Here is a 22232-nt window from a genome sequence, read left to right as displayed (position 1 = left end):
GAGAGGAAAGCAGGACCAGCAGCATCAACATGATTTCTGTTTTTCACTGCACGTAATATTGTTCACCAGCTCGTTTGCGCAGGTCTCCCTCCACAGCTCTCAAGATTAACAACTCATTTTTAGGTAAGGGTAAAAGCGAATTAGTTCAAACACAGGCAACAGCTGGGAAGTGGGCAAAAGTACATACACTCACATTGGAGAAAAATATAAATCTTGCTGCTATCTTTTAGCTCAGTGTTTCTCGTCTATTTTGTTTTTTTGATACACCTCACCACAAGGTAGTTTCAATTGTTAAAATTTTTTCCTGAAAACAGAAAATGTCTCTTGGGTTCTCCCGAGAGCGGGGTGCCCAGGCACACACACATTCTTCCCATAGCACAGCACTTTAAAATTAATAGCACATGCAGAGGAAAACTAAACCCTTTGACGTCACTCCTGAAATGAGGAAACAGACACAGAAAAGGCTCCACTCCAGTAAGCTGCCAGAGTTGAAGCCGATTGGTCTCCGCTTTTCCTTGCCTGTGGCAACTGACAGCACCTCCCAGCCTAGCAGGCCGGCTGCCTGCTCCCCCAGCCAGTCGGTGGGTCTGGGCACTGCAGCAGGCTCGGCTCCATCCCAGCACTTACTTGCCTGGGAGAAAGAAACGTGTTATACTCACCCAGAGAGAATTTCTTTCTACCTTCCTTCCTCCCCGATCTCTCTGTGTGCTTTTGTGTTACTTTTTTTTTTTTTTTTTAATTATTTTCCTAATCCTGGATGAAGTTGCTGGATTCCGCAGCACAAGTCTTCATGAACAAGCAGCACCGCTCAGAGATTTCACGGCATTCAAAGGTCACAGAACTGCCACTATGGTTAAATGTCTTGTTTAATGGTTGAGGTAGGTACAAGAGATTTCAGCGGCAACTCATTTTTCTTGAGAGAACAGAGTCACAGAGAGATGGCAGGAGTTTTATTTTAAATGAACCTGTATGTATATATTTTTTGGTCTGTGATTGTTACTACAGCAACCAGCTTTTGAATTTCCTTCCTTTTTCTAGGCGAACTGACTAAACATTATCACTTACCCTGAATTAACTGTTTCATTCCAAGCAGCCTAATGAGATACTCTGGCCTTTTCGCTGCACTTTGAGCCCCTCCTGAGGAGGGTTGCTTTTTTTCCTTTGGCTTCTTTTTTAATGAATGCAATATTTCTTCTCCAATGTAAATCTTAGAGTTGAGTCAATTTTTCTTTTTGGTGGGACAGGACAGGAAAATATTGGTAAAGAGATTAGTGAGGGTTGCAGAACAGAGAAAAAGAAAATCCTTTTTTCTCTTGAGTTTGTCATGTTGGTTGATAGAAGATGAAGAAATTAGTAGGAAGAGAGGAGGAAGCTAATAATGAGATTGAAGGTAGAAAATCCTATACGAGGTGTGTCAGAAAAATGAACTCTTGAGGAAAATGCACTTTATCATTTTGTTGCATTTTTTTTAAATGTTCTGGATTTAGAAGTCAACAGGGGAGATGCAGGTACTGAGTTACATGACCAATGATTTAGATCTCATTATTTATAAAGGAGAATAAAACTTCTTTATTAGCACTGCAGATTTGCTAATTATCTTTTCTTACAATAGTTGAAAGCAGAGTGAGATATTTAATTAGGCACTTGAGTGATTGAGCCTGGGGACTAATTAATCTTCTATAGATTCTGTTCTTCATGTGTTCAGCCAGCATGACTATTAAAATGTTACAGTAAACCTCTTTGCCCCTGAAGGCAGGCATATGCATTTATATACAGTAAACCCCTAAACGTTGCCAGGGTGGGAAGCAGGGCAATTAAACCCAGGGCTAATATTGTTTTCAGTGACACATTATTATTATGGGTTGAGGGGGACCCCTGCTAAAAATCATTCCTATCTAGAGTCAGTTATTGTAGGAGCAATTCAAGTAATATATGGTTCACATGGATTTCCTTATTACCCTTCTCAAAGTTATAAAATAGCAAGTAAGACAGGGTTGTTTGAAACCCTTACTGTTTCCAGAATTGCTTGATTTTTTTCCCAAAGGTTTCTATTCTCAACGTTAAGAGAAATTTTTAAAACTGGGTCATGTTAGCAGTAAGATTAATAACCAAGTGTAAAACACATAGTGAATTTCAAAGAATTAATGAAATTAACTTCATAAGAGTGTAATGTACCAAGTTAAGAACTGCAAAAATATTAGGTCTGAAATGCAGAGGATGTGCTGTGAATGGACAATTGCTTTTCTGTAGCGCCTAGTGGGAAAACAAGGACTTTGTGTGTTGCAAATGCCTAACTGCAGCTCCTCCATTTCCTCTGCTTTATCTTTTATTACTGGCTGGTGAAACAAAGACGGGTGTCAGTAGTAACGTCTTGATTGACATTTTCTCTAATAAAATGAAGTCGCTTTTTGTCTGAAGTAGAAGCCCAGAGTTGACGAGTTGCAACTCCAAAGTCTGTATCCTCTTTATAAGGGTTTTTACCTGACACTGTAAGCTGTATGATTTCAGAGTGTACTCAGTTGACCATGAGACAAAATCAGTGGTGACTATATGTCAGCCAATTAGCTGGGAGAAACTCTGTTTTGAATCAAGTTACTTAGGGCAAGGGTGGAAAAATCCAAGATGTGTCAGTAGCAGACACCAACTTTGGGAAATTAATTGCACCAGTACATCTTGTAAGGCCTTTCACGATGTTCAGCACAAAGTTACTCATTGTCGGTTCTCAATAAATACCTAGTTAAAATGTTCGCTGAGAATTTACTACCCTTCATATATTGTAAATTATTTAAATAAATTTCAAATATGGCATTTTCAACTGTCTTTGAAAAAAGCTTTTGTGTTAGTCCAACCTAAAGTATAATCTATGTAGGAGGGCATTGCAAACATTGACTGGTGTTCTTTTCAGCCAGAGAACCTTGTTACCCCAAACAGATGCAAAAGTAAAATGACCAAGTTTCCTCAAAGTGAGCATGTACCACATGGAAATGCCTCTGCCTAGTAATTAATCTTCCAAAGTTGAATTTGTTGTTAAGCAGGCTCAAATCACAGGGGAAGCTGCTTGTTGACTGACAGAACATAGTGCTGGAAGGAATTTATTAAGCAGTAAACTAATCCCAAGCAAGACTAAAAGGGCCTCATTATATTAAAATGAAGTGTCAAAATTAAGAATCAGAATAGACTTTAGAACATCTAAATGTAGAAGCTAACAGGTATTCTAAGTGGTTCAACTTACCTTGACTTTTGGGGGGTAACTCTTTGAAGGACCCTCAATGTTCAGAACTTTTTACCCAAAGACTCCATCATGCCATGGATTCAGCTTATATATCCCAGAGAATTCACAGACAAGTAGGAATCTCTCTTCTAGGAGGCAAGTCTAGCTAAAGAAGAAGAGATTTGGCATTTGGAAACGAGATGAGACCCTCTCTCTCAGCGCCGCCCCGTGGTGGCATCCCCATTCCTCCTCAGAGCTTCCCCTTGGGCATCCTCACTTCTCCTGAGAATGTGTCTTGGGGAGCACGCCCATCCCTCTTGTGGGAGGAAGCCTTGGGGTGCTTTACAGGCATCAGCACCATCGGCTTTACAAGCATCCTAGGTGGCTTTGTCAACATGCTAACTTTGATTCCTGAGGTGATGCATACTTGGTATATTAGCAATCTTTAAAGTGGTCAATATGGAAATTTGGGGGATAGAAGGGATAAAGGGATGTAGAAACCCAAACTGACAATATCTACTACGTTCCAGGCATTGTTAGAGATTTGAACAAAGAGTACAACAAAATGCGTCAAAGTTCTAGTGTATAATCAATGTAGTTATACTTTCCCAAGAATCGCTTAGGTATCTACATGATTTAATTTGTACGTAGAAAGTGATTGCATGGAGCACACTAAAAAGAGCAGTAGATAGAGGCAGGGGACCAGTGGGCACCCTTATTCAGGATCTAACTAGTGGGATGACTCTGAGCCACTTGCTCACTCTTGATCTCAGTTTCATCACCTGTAAATGAAACTGGTTGTATTGGGTTATTTCTAACAATCCTTTTTTAGATGAAACTTTTTACAGTATTCTTATTTGGAGTTTTTTTTTTAAATTCCATTTGTATATAAAAATGTAAGTGTTAAACCTTTATTAAAAAAAAATTACTGTGTGCTTTCAACATGTCAAGGGCTATGTCTACTGAGGCAAAGTGAATAAAAAGACAGATAAGCAATGATTCCCACCTTCAGGAAACTTACATTCTGGTTGAACTTAAACAAATAGTGGAGCCTGGGCAGAGAAATGGAGGAACAGAGAGAATTTGGAAGGGAGGTGGTGATGAAGAAAAACAAAAGAGGTGGCTTTATGCAACTGAATTCAAGAAAAAAATCTAAATTTTCCATCTATATAGATATTTACGCCTATTATTGTAGTCTTTAATATGACCAACGGAAGCATTGTCATTCTTTTGAAATGATATATTTGTAATGGTGTCCTTAAAAAATATAATGTGAAAGGAGGCCAAAGTTTTCCCTTTTGTTGATTAAGCTACTGTATAGGTTTGAAATGGTGAATTAAATCAGTGCACTGATATCTTCTCCATCATCACTTGGACTTGGAACCCCTAGGAGTTCCAGAAAGCAGGAGTCCTTTGAGAACTTCAACAACAGCCCCAGGTTCCAGTAGCCATTTGGTGCAAGCAAGGAGGGTTCCCAGGCTGTGATGGGCTTGACCACTGATGCCTTGTAGTGTCGCAGGAATGTTCTTGGTGGCAGGAAACCTCCCAAAGTGGCTCAGAACTTTCAGAGAAGACCTGTGTGAGTTAAGGCAAATTTCTTAAACTTTGGAGGCCCTAACTGCCTCCTCTTTAAAATGAGGCTTTTGGAATACTTCTGGGATGCCTTTTTCCTTTCCAGATTCTGAACTTCACCCTGACAAGATTAATGTTGACTAGTTAGCATTAATTTCTTTTTATTCTCCCACCTCTCCCATCCTTTATTTCTACCATTTCCCTTAAAAGTTTGCCTTTACTCAGTTATCCAAATTTATGCAATTTCACCTCCAAAATACCCTCATTGCTAAGGAAAAACAAAAACAAGTCCCTGGGTTTTGGAGAATTTCTCCGCAGGAGGACTATTGCTCCCCAGGGAAGACCACCTGTCCTCGCCCCCTTTCTCTCCTCTGAGGCTGATGTGCTGCTCTGTGGCTGTAGCTCCCCTTCAGACAGTAAAGGGATGTGCTTTGTGTTCACTGTAGCTGGAGACTTTAATGTGACAAGTGTCTTTTTCCTAAGTGCCAATCATTGTCCTAGATTTTCTGTGCTATCTCACTTTAATATCTCTTCCGCTCCAATTCTGGTTTCTTTAGGGAATAACTGAAAACTTGATAATAACTAACTTGGAGGAATCCTCAGAAGAAAGATGTTTTTGGTTTGGTTGTCCATTGAGTATCTGCTCTGAGACCTGGGGCCTATGGTACAAGGTGGCTGCCTCATCCTGCTGGTGGAATTTGATGCAATTGAGTTACTCTAATCCAGGCACTGGTTGGATCCTACTTGGGTCAGAGCATTCCTCTGGCATCTCCTCTGGGTATGGTTTACAGATAACGTCTCAAGCTTGGAGAATAGGGGACAGGGTTTGTAGTTTTGGATAAACCTAAAAATAACATGACACAAAACACACATAAGTCTATTAAGCAATATATAATTCTTAATATATTAGTGTATAAATACCCCAGTATTGAAAATCAAAACCCTTTCATGAATGCTTTATAAATTTATTTGCATACAGTATAGAAGTATGAAAATAATAGCCTTAGTCAATATACCAGTAAAGAAAGTTTATGTCATACATACCCCCTCCATCCTTCACGCTCCCTTCACCCTTCCTTTCTTCCTTCCTTCCTGCCTCCCTTTCTTCCCTTTCTTGCATTTGTAAGGAGAAGATGGAAAAAATTAAGATTGGTAATGAGATTTTGATGGAGTTTCCTTTTGTAAAATTTGAAGTAATGTTTGTTTTAGTTTTTCTTTTCTAATTGTTGGTGAATATGTGCAAAATTTTTCATTAAAATTCCTGCTCAGATTCTTGTCTTATTAATACCTTTTTATGTTTTACATTCATATTTAACATGTAAATAAATATATAAGGTATCCTTTCTACATGATGAAAATCATCATTACCTTCTCACTGCTTCAGACATACAAAAAAGGATTCAGTTCAAAACAGGAGTTTGTACATAATTTAAATATACTGAAGGATATTTAAGAGTTTTGAGTTTTAAAAAACATTCTTCTTTTCCCCTGGGATGGGAGGTCGGGTCCAGGGTTAGTCTGGGGTGAGAGGTATTTCCATGGGTTCAGGTGTAGACATAAGGAGGTTAACATATACCTGAATTGGTCAAAATTTGATATCTAAAATAAAGATACTAAATTTTCAATGTTTTACATATTCTTTGACCCTAGTAAATCTTAGTCTAAGAACATATCAAATTATGTTTATTTTTGCCTTTTTTGTAATATAAAAACTCAGAAACTACCTAAACTAATAATAGGCGAGTTGTTGAGTACCTTATTTTGAATCCATACAATAAAATGCTATATAGTTACTTAAAAGAATAAGCTAGATCTACATGCACAGTCTGGAATGATTTTCAAGATGTGTTAAGTGAAAAAAAGCTGCATTAACATTTGTATAACTACATATACACATTCACACACACTGATGGAAAATTTCTAGAAATTCAAATAAAAAACTTAGCAGTGGAAGCCTCTGGCAGGAGAACTTTGAGCATGGGATGGGGACGACTATCTGTTCAGGTATATACTTTAGAATTGTTCAGCTTTTCTCCTCATAAGTTTATTACATACACAGTGGAAAAATTGTGTATATTTATTTATTACTGCGTGATATTTAAATTAAAGTTGAGAGGAAAATTAGAAAGTAAAAGAAGAAAGAGTTCTGTTTTTTAATTGCTTCATTAGCTTCTTCCTTCAATCATATTGAATTTCTCCCGTGTGCCTTTAACACAGGTAGGGAGGCCATCGTGCCCCGGAAGAAAGAGTCCAGGAAGTGAGGAGATAGATAGCCCAGGTCTCCTGCGTGAGTAACTTTGGGCCAATCATCTCTCAGGGCACCAGTTTCCTCATGTACAAAAGGAGAGGCTTAGTCAAGCTCAAAGTTCCTTCCAGCTTTCATAGACGTTTCAAAGTTTTCATAAGAAAACTTTTTGGCCCGTTGCCTGCCCAACTATTTGAGACCTTTCTCCATAAACTAAATGTACATATTTGACTATGTATTTTATTGCTTTGAACACTTTAACTAAATTTTCTCTTTTAGAATTGGTCAATTTGGTTTAATTTTTCAAATTAATTAAATATGCACAATTTATATTTATTCAAATAGTGTTTAAGGAAACCACACATCATGGACTTTTAAAATTAAAGTATGCTATAATACCATTTATTCATAAAACAGTAGAAAACACTGTTTGTATTAAGATGTGTAGTTTGTGCAGTAATACAAGCAACTAATGCTTCAGTTTCAATATGATTTATACCTTTCTTAGTTTTTCAGGAGAAACAAAAAAAAGACTTTCATTTCCCTTTCCCATTATGCCACTTGCCAACTGTGTCCAGCCAGATGAAAGAACTCAGTCATTCACAAAAGTGTAGATGTATTCTCGTAAAAGGAGATGCTGCAGTAATACAGAGGTCTAAAGAATGCCTTGATTTAGAAAAGGTCATTAAATTTAAGGAAAAAGTTGTTTTCCATGTCATAGAAATATAGTATATTTCCATGCCTTTCAGACTAGTCTTCTTGCTTTTTCAATGAAATGAAAACAATTTTAATTTGGTTTTTAGTTTGATTTGGAAAATATAAGTATTAGTTATTTTAATTATTTAGTAATTTTTATTTTCTATTTTTCTAGACTTTTATTGTGTTTGGAGTAAAGAACAATCTTTAAGTTAAAACAAAAGGGATAAACACAGAACAGATCGGAATTTGTATGATAGGAGTTTTTTTTTAAAACAATCTTATTGAGGCATAATTGACACACAATTGACTGCACATATTTGAAGTGTACAATTAGATAAGTTTGATACTCTTGTGAAACCATCACCACATTCAAGATAATTAACATATCCATCATCCCCCAATTTTTTCCTGTGCCTTTGTAGTCCCTCCCTCTACCCCTCTCTCCATTCTGAAACAACTGCTTATCTGCTTTTAATGTATGATAGGAGTTTTGAATGACATTCTAAATTTTTCTCTACAAATCCTTTTTAATTTTTTAAAAAAATTATTAATCATTTAAAAGTAATCCAATGGCTAATAATAAAGTAATTGAAAAATACTATCTTCTTTTTCATTAATATGTTGCCCCTGAGTGTCTCTGTGAGTGCATGAGAGAGACAGAGGGCAAACCCTTCTCAAACTTGAAGACAAATGTATATAAAAACTATATACTGCTGTGGCCTCTCCCGCCGCGGAGCACAGGCTCCGGCCGCGCAGGCCCAGCAGCCATGGCTCACAGGACCAGCCTCTTCGCGGCATGTGGGATCCTCCCGCACCGGGGCACAAACCCGTGTCCCCTGCATCGGCAGGCGGACTCTCAACCACTGCGCCACCAGGGAAGCCCTATAAAAACTTTTAATGGTATTTGTGTCAAAAACAGTCAGTTGGAGAATATAGCCTACTTAAAATATGTCTCCTTTAACGTAAATCTTTTTTAAAATAGGTCAGATACATTTATTGAATTAATTGGCAACAATATGTAATTTATAAAAATGTGTATTTTATGTGGAGAGAGAAGGGAAAGCAGGAAGAAAAAAATGAGAATCAAACTTTTTTCAAGGAACACTGACCTTGTAACCTAAATCCCTGCGTTCAAGCTCCGGATGCTAGCCTTACTAAGTGTAATACTTTGGGCGAGTTATTTAGCATTTTTGACTTTTTAAGTCTCTTAAATGTGAACTTAAAATGAGGTGCCTTTATGTTCTAAACTTTCGAAGGTTTACTCACTACACACGCAGATGGATTAGCTTTCATATGTAATTAGTCGCTTAGTTCAGGGCACAAATGTCAAGTCACTTCTTTCTTACAACATTCCTATTAGGAGAGGATTCATTATGCCCACTTTTTTTTTTTTTTTTTGCGGTACGCGGGCCTCTCTCACTGTTGTGGCCTCTTCCGTTGCGGAGCACAGGCTCCGGATGCGCCGGCTCAGCGGCCATGGCTCACGGGCCCAGCCGCTCCGCGGCATGTGGGATCTTCCCGGACCGGGACAGGAACCCGTGTCCCCTGCATCGGCAGGCGGACTCTCAACCACTGCGCCAACAGGGAAACCCCATTATGCCCACTTTAATGGCAAGGAAATTGAGGTTTACAGAAGTTAAAACTAATAGAGTTGAAATTCAACCCTAGCTTTTTTAATGACAGTTTTTTATTGTTTTTATACGTTTCAAATGCACTGTTTAAATCCATCTTCGATCATTCTAAGCATGAGTTAGGAAAAGTCTTTTTAAATTATTATACAAAACATAAAAATATCTATTTCAAAATGTTAAAGCAATCTACACAATATATTTATTTATATGAGGTTCCAGTGTATAGAGGAAACATTATTTCATTTTAAGTTCATCCACAGTGGGTGAATCTGACACTTTAAACTTCAGAAGTTTTGTTCTGAAAGGCAGTGTAACCGTAATGATGAACAGTGCAGAATCTGGCACCATTCATTAGCTCTGGGATCCTAAGCCAGTTAATCTCTCTGGCCCGCACTATACTTATTTATAAGATGAAGGTGTTTAAAATATCTGCCTCATAAGGTTGTTGAGAAGATCAAATGAGTTTTGTTTGTAAAATGCTTAGAACGGTGCATGAAAGGTAGTAAGCATCATGTGTGTATCAACTGGTATTATTTGCTTACAGTTATAAAAATTATTTCATGGAGTTGTAACTATTTTGGGCGTAGTCCTGTTGGATGTTTTAAACATTTAAGAGAAATATAGTTTTTTATTTTATTTTTAAACTATAACACACATACAGAGAAATACCCAACATATAAATGTACAGAATGATTCACTAATTTTAAGTGAACAAATATATAACAATTACCCAAGCCAAGAAATAGAACATTATTACATTATTGCCACCTCAGAAATCCCATCAAGCCTCCTCCATTCTTTCATTCACCATTATACAGTGAGACTTACTAGGTTGTTGCATATGGCTCTAATTTAATTTCATTATTGCATAGTGTCTAATTATTTGAATATGCAACTATTTATTCACCCATTCTACTGTGGAAAAACATTTCAGTTTTATCTAGTTGTTAATATTATGAATAATACTGGCCTGAGCATTCTTTTGATACACCTGTACATGTATTTCTGCTGAGCATACACCTAGGAATTAGTTGCTGGGCCACAGAGAATGTTTCTGTTCTACCTCAGTAGAAAATTCAAAACTGCTCAAGGTGGTTAAAATAATTTACCCTCCCACCAACAATGTATGTATGATAATTCCCTTCCTCGCTAACCTTACATATTAGCATTTAGGAGGTGTGTAGTGATAGCTTATGGTGGTTTTAATTTGCATTTTCCTGATTATTGACAAGTTTGAGCACTTTTGCACATATATATTGGCCATGTAAATATCCTCTTTGTGACGTGTCTAAACAAGTCATTTATATATTAATTTATAGGAATTTTTGATATATTTTAATATCTTTGATTGCTATGTATGTTATCTCCCATTCATAAAATCTCTTGTTCTCTTCTTCAAGATTATTTTGTTCATTCTTCATTCTCTACATTGCCATATAAATTTTAGAATTAACTTAAGATTCTTACCTAAAACTGAAATTTTGGTTATTGATCAATTTTGGAAGATTCGACATCTTTCCTGAGTCTTTCAATTCATGAACATAGTATATCCCTCTATTTATTTAGGTCTTTGTTAATGTCTCTCAATAATATCTTCTAGCTTGCTTTGTGGTCATTTTACACATTTCTTGCTAGATATATTACTAAACACTTAGTATTTTGATGCTATTCTAAATATTATCTCTTCAATTTCAATTTTTACTTTTTGTTACTAATATATAGAAAACCAATTAATTGTTGGTGTGTCAATTTGTTATCAGCAGCCTTACTAAACTCACTTGGGAATTCTCAAATATTTTATCTGTAGATTCTTTTTATATTCTATGTAGGCAATCATGCTATCCAAGAATAATGGTAGGCATATATATTCTTTTTTAATACTGACAGTTTTGTCTTATTGTACTGGCTAGGATTTTCAGTAAATTGTTGAAGAGGTAACAGTGGGTAGTGTATTATTTTCAGTCTTAGAAGGAAAGCTTTCAACATTCTGTCATTCAGTATTATAGTCTCTATAATATTGAGAAATTTTCTTCTATTTCTAGTTTGCTAAGAGTTATCATGAATAAATATTTGATTTATCAAATGTTCTTTCTGATATCTACCAGGTGATTTTTCTCTATTTTTCTGTTGTGGTGGTGACTGATTTTACAATGTCAACTCAAACTTGAAGTCCTGGAGTAATCCCAATTTGGTCATGATGTGTTATGCTTCTTTTTTTTTAATCCATTATTACCTTGTTTCTGGATTGCTAATAATTTTTAGGATTTTGCAACTATGTTCATAAAAAAATTAGCCTAAAATTATTCTTTCTGGTAACAACCAGGTTCCATTGACCTCATAAAAGTAGTTAGAAAATATTACCCTTTAAAAATTTGGAGGAGGTAGATTTATATAGATTCATGTTATTCCTTAAATATTTGTTAGAAATTGTAAACAAATCCATCTGGTCCTGGAATATTTTGTGGGCAAGATTTTAATTACGGTTTTAATTTCACTAATTTTTATGGGTTATTCAGGTTTTCTACTTTTATTTTCAGTTTCAGTAAGTTGTATATTTCTAGGTCAACTATCTTATCAAAATTTTGTAATTAGCATGAAGTTGTTCATAATTCCCTGCTTTAATATTAGTCTAACTTTCTATTTTTACTATTAGTTTACTGTGTCATTTCTGTTTTTATTGTTTTTCTCCAACAGTTTTGACAGGATTATCAACTTTATTAGATATTTCAAGTAAACAACTTTTGACTTTTTAAATCCTCTTTTTTTTTTTGTGGTACGTGGGCCTCTCGCTGTTGTGGCCTCTCCCGTTGCAGAGCACAGGCTCCGGACGCGCAGGCTCAGCGGCCATGGCTCACGGGCCTAGTCGCTCCGCGGCATGTGGGATCTTCCCAGACCGGGGCACGAACCCATGTCCCCTGCATCGGCAGGCGGACTCTCAACCACTGCGCCACCAGGGAAGCCCTAAATCCTATTTATTTATGTGTATTTATTGTCTATATGTATTAATTTTAGTCTTTTATTATTTCCTTTTTTCCTTCTTTTCTGAGCTTTTTTTTTCTATTTTCTCAGGTTTTTTTTTTTTTTTTGGCTCATAACATTTCAGTTTTTCTTCTTTTTGAATAAATACATTTAAACCAATAAATTTTTCTCTAACAGAGTTGCATCCCCAAATTTAGAGTTTCCATCATCAGGTAGCTCAAAACAATTTCAATTGTAATTTCTTTTTGGACTTAGATTATTTAGAAATGCATTTATTAATTTTCAGACATACTGAGGTTTTCTAGTTATCTTTATGTCATTGTTTCCTAGTATAATTCTACCATGGTCATAGATCATAATTGATCATACATGATTTAGATCTTTGAAATTTGTTGTATCTTATTTGTATGACTCAACATATTGCCAACTTCTATAAATGTTTCATATACATTTGAAATGAGTTTGGATTCTGTGGTTGTTAGGTACAGCGCTCTATACAAGTCAATTAGAAAATTATTAATTCAATAATTCAAATCTAATAGTTGGTTCTCAGGAAGCAAAAAAATCAATACATATCACAATGGTCTATGGCCTTCCAAAGAGGGCCATATGTATATAATCTGTACATAAACAGATATACAGTGTATATGGTATTAAGCTCTTTTGGAAGGAAGTGATTAGGAGAAACAAATCTAAAAAGTCTGCTTAAGGAAATGGGATGATAATGGAAAAAAGGTTGACAAATACTTAGTTAGATACAAATTTAGAACTGTTATATCATCCTGTTGAATTGAAACTTTTCTCATAATAAAATATCCCTTTTTTTCTCTATTAATGATTTTGCCTTCAAGTCTACTTTGACTAATACTAAAATCTGTACCACTAGCTTTCTGTTAGTGTCTGTGTGACTTATCTCTCATTCTCTTAGTCTTTAATTTTCTATATGTTTATGGTTTAGATGTCTCTCTTTACAAGCATCAGATAAGTAAATATTGTTTTATCATTCAGTCTGATATTTGTCTTGTCAGTGGAGTATTTAGTCTTTTTACATTTAATGTCATAATGATATATTTGAGTTTAAATATGCTGATTTACTATGCTATTGGATTGGCCAAAACGTTTGTTCGGGATTTTCTGTAACATCTTACAAAAAACCTGGATGAAATTTTTGGTCAACCCAATATTTGCCCTTCCTGTTCTATTTTTCTTTTTATCTCTTTGCTTGCTGTCTTTGGATTGAGTATATTTATAATTACATTGCCCCTTTCCTATTAGCTTGTTATTTTTACATTCTTTTACATTGTTTTACTGGTTACTATTGAGGTTACAGGATTCATCTTTGACCTAATGAAAGTACAATGCAAATTAGTACTTTTATCACTTTGTGGGAAATTTGAAAACCTTAGATGAATACCTTAACTACTTTTGTGACTCTTCAGAATTATATTCTGTTTTTAGGTATTTAATTTTATGTAATTTAAGCTCCATAATGATTATTGTTATTATGGTCTCATACAGTCATGTATACTCTTCTTCCTTCCTGCATCTCTGAGATTACATAGAGGATTTTCTTTAGTATAGTGACAATTTGGTTCAGTTTTGTTTTTTCTATCTGAAATGTATTTATCTTTTTTTTTTATTACATGCACTTTTCCTGGGAAGAAAATTCTAGATTGGTAATTTTCTTTCCCCACTTTATAGCATTATTACATTGTCTTATAACTCACTGTTTTTGTTAATGTCAGAAAATACTCTTTTAAAAGCAGTCTGTCCTTTTTTTTGACTGTTTGTAATTCTTTCTTTATATCTTTGAGTTCCAGTATTTCTACCATGATTGCTTAGGTGTGGTTTTCATTGTATTTATTATTATATATATACATATATATATATATATTTAGGTATTATTTTATTTTATTTTTTAACATCTTTATTGGAGTATAATTGCTTTACATTGTTGTGTTAGTTTCTGCTGTATAACAAAGTGAATCAGCTATATATATATACATATATTACCATATCCCCTCCATCTTGCGTCTCTCTCCGACCCTCCCTATCACACCCCTCTAGCTGGTCACAAAGTACCGAGCTGACCTCCCTGTGCTATGCAGCTGCTTCCCACTAGCTATCTATTTTACATTTGGTAGTGTGTATATGTCAATGCTACTCTCTCACTTCGTCCCAGTTTACCCTTCCCCCTCCCCATGTCCTCAAGTCTGTTCTCTACATCTCCGTCTTTATTCCTTGTTCTGCCACTAGGTTCATCAGAACCATTTTTTTTTTTAGATTCCATATATATGTGTTAGCATATGGTATTTGTTTTCCTCTTTCTAACTTACTTCACTCTGCATGACAGACTCTAGGTCCATCCACCTCACTACAAATAACTCAAATTCGTTTCTTTTTATGGCTGAGTAATATTCCATTGTATATATGTGCCACATCTTCTTTATCCATTCATCTCTCAGTGGACACTTAGGTTGCTTCCGTGTCCTGGCTGTTGTAAATAGAGCTGCAGTGAACACTGTGGTACATGACTCTTTTTGAATTATGGTTTTCTCAGGGTATATGCCCAGTAGTGGGATTGCTGGGTCATATGATTGTTCTACTTTCAGTTTCTTAAGGAACCTCCATACTGTTCTTCACAGTGGCTGTGTCAATTTACATTCCCACCAACAGTGCAAGAGGGTTCCCTTTTCTCCACACCCTCTCCAGCATTTATTGTTTGTAGATTTTTTGATCATGGCCATTCTGACCAGTGTGAGGTGATACCTCATTGTAGTTTTGATTTGCATTTCTCTAATGATTAGTGATGTTGAGCATCCTTTCATGTGTTTGTTGGCCATCTGTATGTCTTCTTTGGAGAAATGTCTATTTAGGTCTTCTGTATTATTATACTTTTTTATTATATTATATATTCTTATTATGATGATGATGATGGTAATTTTCAGTCCTAGAGTCTGGGTTTTTTTTGGTAGTTTCTAGATCTCTGGAAAAATTCTCAATCTTGTCTATCATATCCTTGTATATATTATATGTATTATTTTAAAGTCTTTGTTTTATTTATATCTTATAAGTGTCTGTTTCTGTTGTCTGCTAGTGCTCCTGGTTGGTTCACATTTCTTGCCTTTCTTATGCTTGGTTATTTTCGATGGGGCACTGGACATTATAAATAAAAAATATGGAGATAAATTGAGGCCTAGTGTTATATTATCTTTCTCCAGATAGGATTTACATTTGTTTCTGCCAAGTAACTGGTGGCACTAATGGTCCTGATTGTCTTAATAGTCCTGATTTTGTGTTGAATGAATGTATATGACATGCTTAAAACAGTGGTTGGCACATACTAAGTACTGTGCAACTGTCTCTTTTTTCCTTTCATTGCTTCCTCTAAAGGATGTGGAAAGAGAGAAAGGGAAGAAAGAACTAAGGATAACATACATGGCATTAAAAAACTCCAGTATGCACCAGAAGTAATTCTCATTTTTTTTCATTTTATTGTCTTTTTCTTATATCTGAAATAAATTTAAAAATGAGAAGTTGTATTCATCAAAATCATGAACTAAGTAGATAAAGATAAGTATGTGTTTACCTCCCATATTTCACTACGGGCATATATCCATTACGTACAATTTGAAAACAGAATTACGATTGCATCAGTATAATTACCTTATTTTATAATTATTATTCGCCAGTAGTACTTTGAGAAACATTATCATTTTGGAGATTGCTCATATCCTAAAGAGATCTTGGGTCAAATAACTATTTGTTAATAGACAGTTTTCCATCTGCACCTCACATTTCCAATCAAGGATACCTACCAAAATGTATCATTTAAGTCTTGATTTATGGCTTTTTTGCATGGAAGCTAATGTTATCTTATATAGTAGCTGATATAAATTAGGTACGATGAGCTATTAGCAACTTTCTTCATTATCCAAATTGTTTCACAGTTTATAGCTCCATGCAAGCAAAATCTAATGTCTCTGAATGAGACGTTATGTGTTAGTCCACATGTGTTGTAAACACTCAAAAAATTTTATTTTCAGTACACTAGCTATGTCCTGTGGAATGAGCAAATTATTATTTAAATAGTTGCAAGAAAAATACTCTACCCAGGATTAAACTTAGCTACGCTAGAGTCAAATCCTCGTCTAGTTATGTAAAACCAGGTTTTTGGTGTTCTGTATTTATCTATTGCCTCTGCCAGTTTGCTGGCTTTTCTTGGGCATTTGTGTTTTCCTAGTACTACTTTATGCAGGTTTTCCAGTGCTGGGTTATCTTTGGAGCACAGGTGAACTTGAAATTATAGCTAATAAATGCAAAATATGCTACGTCCTTAACCTAGCGTCCAATCATTAATTATTTACAAGCAATTTAAAAATAGTTAGAAAATATATATTTTTAGAGGAAAAAACAGTAAACAGTTAAGAAAAATATGCTTGAAATATCCTGCTTTATTGAGTTTCTTTTTAAATAGGTGTGTTTCTAGTTTTCATGTCATTTTTTTCTTTTTAAAATAGAAATTGAAAAAAATGGGATTTAAAAAGAATCAGTGTTTAGCCTACTATATGTATGCTAAAGCATATTAAATTAAAAACATATTAAGTGGTATGTTTTTATAAAATATGCTGTTTTGAATTGATAATATCATACATTACAGGTAACAGAAAAGAAGGAGAATTGACTTAATATTTAAGCCAAAAGACTAAGTTTTATGTGTTACTCCGTGAATTTTTAAACTGAGAAGACATTTACGTTATAGAGTAACAACAAGGAGTGATTACAAACTGTTGAGTAACTAAATAGCACTTTTGCACAGTTTTTAATTGCAAATTCTTGTGAAAAGGTACATGAGTAATTTATTCTGTTTCTAACACAGGTATTTAGTTTCTTAAGGAAATCAAAAAGGAAGTCATAAATAATTTTTAAGCTAATTTAATGTGTTGAATTTAAAAAAAATTTATAAACCTGGTAATTTTGACCTGCATTTAAGTTATTCATGCAATCTTGAGCACACAAGATGACTTCAATTATTTTCTAGCTGTGAAACAGTCCTAAAATTATGTCACTGTTTCCAAACCAGAATCTGATATCATAGCTTTTTTTTTTTTAATTATAGTTTCAGGCTAGGAGAAGTTTTCCTGTATGGCTGAGATGAGTTTCATGTTCCACGTAGTGAGGGTTCTCTGCATCCTTGCCCTCGTCCTGAGCCAGTGTTCTACTGCTTGATGCCAGGATGGTCATACCCATCTTTTGCCTCTGGTCAAATTACTGGTTAAATATTTTGACTATCATTCCTTTTAGTGCCTATATTTTATCAAGAAGCAGGCTTGACAAATCAGCATGTGGAAACGATTTAAGAAGAATATTGGTTGAGGGGCTTGCATGAACACTCAGAGCTGTAATATGGTGGGTCTCTTCTGACTTTCCCATCATGCACAGGCAGCATCAGAACCGTGCCCAGTATTCAATCCAAGTGAATTTTTACACAGGCTTAACTGAAATTGAATTTTAGGCCAAATATTTTACATTTTCTCTTGTTTAGTTTGGCCTAGATGCCTTAAGTATGCTGGCTCAATTATTTTTTTTTCTATGAGTGCCTCAGGTAATCATATGCTACAAGTTTATGTACATATGTGTGTGTCCATGTGAATATATATAGGTAGACAGGTATAGATATATAAATATAGATACAGATATAGCTAGAAATATCTATATATGTGTGTATATACATGTACACATATGAAGGTATATAGCCCGATGATGATTGGCACATAATATTAGTACTTTAATTAAGATAATCTAGAATTACAAGTAATTGTGTTAGGTCTTAGAAGTGGGATAGGTATAGACTTCTTTTAATTGATTTGAAACATAGGCTGTGCACATATAACAAACTATTAATCAGCCCAAAACTTTCGTATATTATATTCACGAGCACTAAGGTCTTGAGAAAAATCCTAATTTCTGCTTAAATCTCTAAATATCCTCATAAAATCTTCAATACATAGGTATAATTGTCCCCTTTTAATGTGCAAACTGTGTCTCCCATTGATTAAATAATTAGCCTAAGGTCACTGCTTTCAAATGACAGAGTCAGGATTCATTTATTGAACCAACAAGTATTTGGGGACCTAATGTGGTATAGGGACTGGGGATATAAAAGTAGAAAAGACAAAGTCCCTGTCTCCATGGACTTGCATTCTAGTGAGAGAAGCCTGACAGTTAACATGTAAACAAGTAGATAAGACAGATCATTTCAGATATTGCTAAATGCTGTGAAGAAAATAAAGCAGGGTAGTGTGATGGCTAGCTGCTGGCAGTAGAGATGTGGGCATGTAACTGGGAGGTCAGTGGAGTCTTGTCTGTGTCTGAAATAATTAAATGTATGCAGCCATGCAAAGACCTGGAAGAAGAGTGATCCAGGTGGAGGAAGGAGCAAGAGCAAAGCCCTAAAAAGAAAACAAATTTCATTGTTTGAAAGACAGAAAGGCCAGGGCTGCTGGAGCAAAATGAGATGCTAGGATGGAGGGAGATGTGTGAGCCTAAGAAGGCAGGGCCCAGACCGTGTGCACCTTCACCAGTCATGGTCTGAATTCTACTCTTCTCACAGGGAATGGGAAGCCACTGAAACCAAGGCGACAGGGAAGAGATTCAACTGATTTGTGCTTGAAGTGATGACTCTGGCTCCCGTGCAGAGAATGGATTGTGCAGGCTGGGGTATAGAAGCCGTCATGGGCAGCTGTCGGCTATTGCAGGAGAGGAGAGGTGAAGGCAGCCTGGATTGAGGCGGAGACAGTGGAGTGATGGTTAGTGTTCAGATGTGAGTATCTGACAGTATAATGGATAGGAATGGATGGCGGATTGGCTGTAAAGGAAGGACAGCATTACACAGTGCTTATGAGCCCAGATTCTGGAGCCGAGCTCCCTGGGTTTATATTCTGGCTCAGCCTCCTACCAGCTTTGTAACCTTGGACAAGTAACCTTGTTTGAATAATCTATTCTCCAACTTGTAAAATTGGAGGAAGAAGCTAACCATGCCTACCTTATAGGATTGCTATACAGATTGAGTGTGTGTCTGCGTGTGCATCTGTGTGTGTGTGTACTTAGGACTCGGTTCAGTAGTCAGTGCTACTTATATTGCGTACATGTCAATTAAATAAAGAACAATTGATGAATTCTAGATTTTTGGCTTGCATCACTGCAGGTACCGTTGACGAGATGGGGAAGATTGAGGGACGATGAGGTTGGAGAAGGGAGATGCAGGAAGAAAGTAGGAGTCCTATTTGGGACGCATTAAGTTTGAGGTGCAGTGTTCAGGGGAGAGATCAGAACTGTACTTAGATCTATCAATACATTAGCTATTTAAAGCCTTGGCACTGAATGAGATCACCTAGGAAGACAATGTAAATAAATAGGAAGAGGTTGGAGGACTGAGCCTTCCATCAACATCAAAAGGTGGGGAGAGGGGGAGGAGCCAGGAAATGATTCAAATATATACGCATCTGGGTTTTACATGGTGCTGCCTATATTATTGGAGCCTTGCCAGAGCTTGTGCTTCAGAAGACTCTGTAGACATGAAAGCCTCTTTATAAATTCCTAGCATGAAGGGGCTGAGGCTTCCAGCTTGGACCCCGACGACAGGAATTTTCCATACATACTTGAGAGTAGCACAAAGAAACTGTGGTATAAATATGCCGCTCCATGTTCACTCGTAGATGTTTTTAGGTACAATCACAGTTACACGTGGCCCCTAATGAGAGCTCAGCTGCTTTAAATTGTGCCATTATTATATATTTTCCTTCACATGAAAGTATGGCGCCTCCAATTTACAAAGACTTTTGATACAAAAGTCTAGAACTGGCAAAGAATCATTCCCTAGACACTATATTATATTATTGATTTCCAGTCAGCCCACCAAAGCCTATGTAACCCACAAGGATGTGAAATTCAAGTGCAAAGAATACGTAGACCCTAAACAACAAAACGAACAACATTTATGGAAATATTTGCTTTGGTTTCTTAAGATACCAGGCATACGTTGTTCCTCTCCTCCAAGTAAGGATAGAGAGTTGCCTATTTGATGGAGATGTCGGGGGCAGATTACTGTGCTCCCGTGACCACGGTCACTTACATGAAAGATAGTCAGTGATTGTAAAAAACACAGGTATATGCATTGAGGAGAAGAATCCAGGGGAAAGATAGGAAGCTCAAAATCTAGTCTTGGCTTTGACATTCACCAAAGCTATGACTCCAAGGAAGTCACTAAGTGTTCTGTGGCTCAGTTTCCATTTGTTTTATATTGGCTATAATAATCCCTCAAAGTGTTATTTTAAAAATAGATTCATTATATGTATATGTATTAATTATCTGTATGTATATATAAACATATGTTGAGATACATATATATGTAAAATATGTATTTGTGTGTGACTGTGAATGGTAGAAAAATCTAAGTAACTATTAATTACTGTTTATCATTATTGTTATCTCATATCCTCATACCATCTCTTTGGTTTTTATTTTAATTCATGACATTTAGGAAAATATGAATGGCTGGATTTTAATAATGTGGAACAATAATAACAGAAATGAAATTTGAAACAACTAATTCCAACAATACAGAATAAGTTCTATTCATAATAACATTTTTTTAACATCTTTATTGGAGTATAATTGCTTTACAATGGTGTGTTAGTTTCTGCTGTATAACAAAGTGAATCAGCTATACATATACATATATCCCCATATCTCCTAGGTCACCTCATTAGCTCTTCCAGTCTTTCCTAACAGATGGCTCAGTGAGTTGTCAAAAATGATCTAATTCCAGCTTTCTTAAGGGTTTGAGTGCTTGCAGAGAAGAGTTCAGTTGCCTTAGCAAGTTTTGTCTTATGTAAATATAATCAGTAGCAGCCTTATAATTTACCTCAGGAAAGCAATCTAGAATTTCATTACAAATCATTATTTAGCATTTTAGTGCTGCCCTGTGTACTCAGTCAGGGAGAATTACTGTTTAAGATTTCATAATTTTATCAATGACTTTCCAACATGGACACTACTTGAACTTTTCTCATACAGTATTGTCCACATCACACTAACTCTGCTGTTGTCTTTTTAGGATACTTTCGATATCCTTTAAGGTACTGTCAGACATCAAGGACAGGTGTTCACAGAATATTTTAAAATGGTTAGAAATCAGATGTTTCCTTTTTATTCTGTCTAATTAATGCCCTTTGCTTCAAGACAGCACAAGGAAGGAAACACAACTTTGCGGAGTGTCCGTAATTAAAGAAGTCTCATAGAGCAAATTCATTCTATGTTTGAAGTGGGTCTGTTAGATAAAGACTACCAAGAACTGTGTGAACTTGTTAATTGAAGTCTACCACAGTAGTTTCACCTGGAATCTCGCTTTTCTGCCCACTTACTCGACTTTTTGGTTAGTTCATACGTAATAAATTGTACTCACTGTGCGTGTGAACTTTGGAAAACATAACCTGAGTTAACACCACCATTTACATATCACTATAGAGTGAACATGCAGTATTTCTCATTTCTTCATATCCAGATCTTTCACTTATATTGTTCTTAAAAACCTCACAATCAGCAGATTACAATTATCTTGGACTAATGAGGATTTTTCTCAGTTTATATTTTATTCTATGAATAAAAAGGGTTCTATGTAACAGAACCATTTTTGTGTCTTGGTGTATTGTCTAACGCATTAGTATTTTGATCATCTGATTTTAATTAATTTTCTGTCATTCTTCCTGTATTAATGAAAAAAATTTTCAAGCATGAAAAATTCACTCTGATAACAGTTCATGTACACAATCACTGCCTACAATAAAGGTATCAGATTATTGTACTTACACCGAAGATGGAAGGACAGAGCAGA

General features: G+C 35.7%; 1 protein-coding gene across 1 annotated transcript in view; it reads left to right on the top strand.

The window, feature by feature from the left end:
- Positions 1-498: 498 nt before the first annotated feature.
- PDE7B (phosphodiesterase 7B) overlaps positions 499-22232 on the top strand; it is a 339359-nt gene continuing 317625 nt past the window's right edge. The window contains exon 1 of the mRNA XM_067701985.1: positions 499-878. Within this exon, the coding sequence (XP_067558086.1) occupies positions 858-878 (21 nt within the window). The 5' untranslated portion in view covers positions 499-857. The remainder of the gene's footprint in view (positions 879-22232) is intronic.

This window comes from Pseudorca crassidens, chromosome 13, assembly GCF_039906515.1.
Source record: "Pseudorca crassidens isolate mPseCra1 chromosome 13, mPseCra1.hap1, whole genome shotgun sequence".
NCBI classification, from domain to species: Eukaryota; Metazoa; Chordata; class Mammalia; order Artiodactyla; family Delphinidae; genus Pseudorca; species Pseudorca crassidens.
This window is presented reverse-complemented; position numbering and strand designations above follow the sequence as displayed.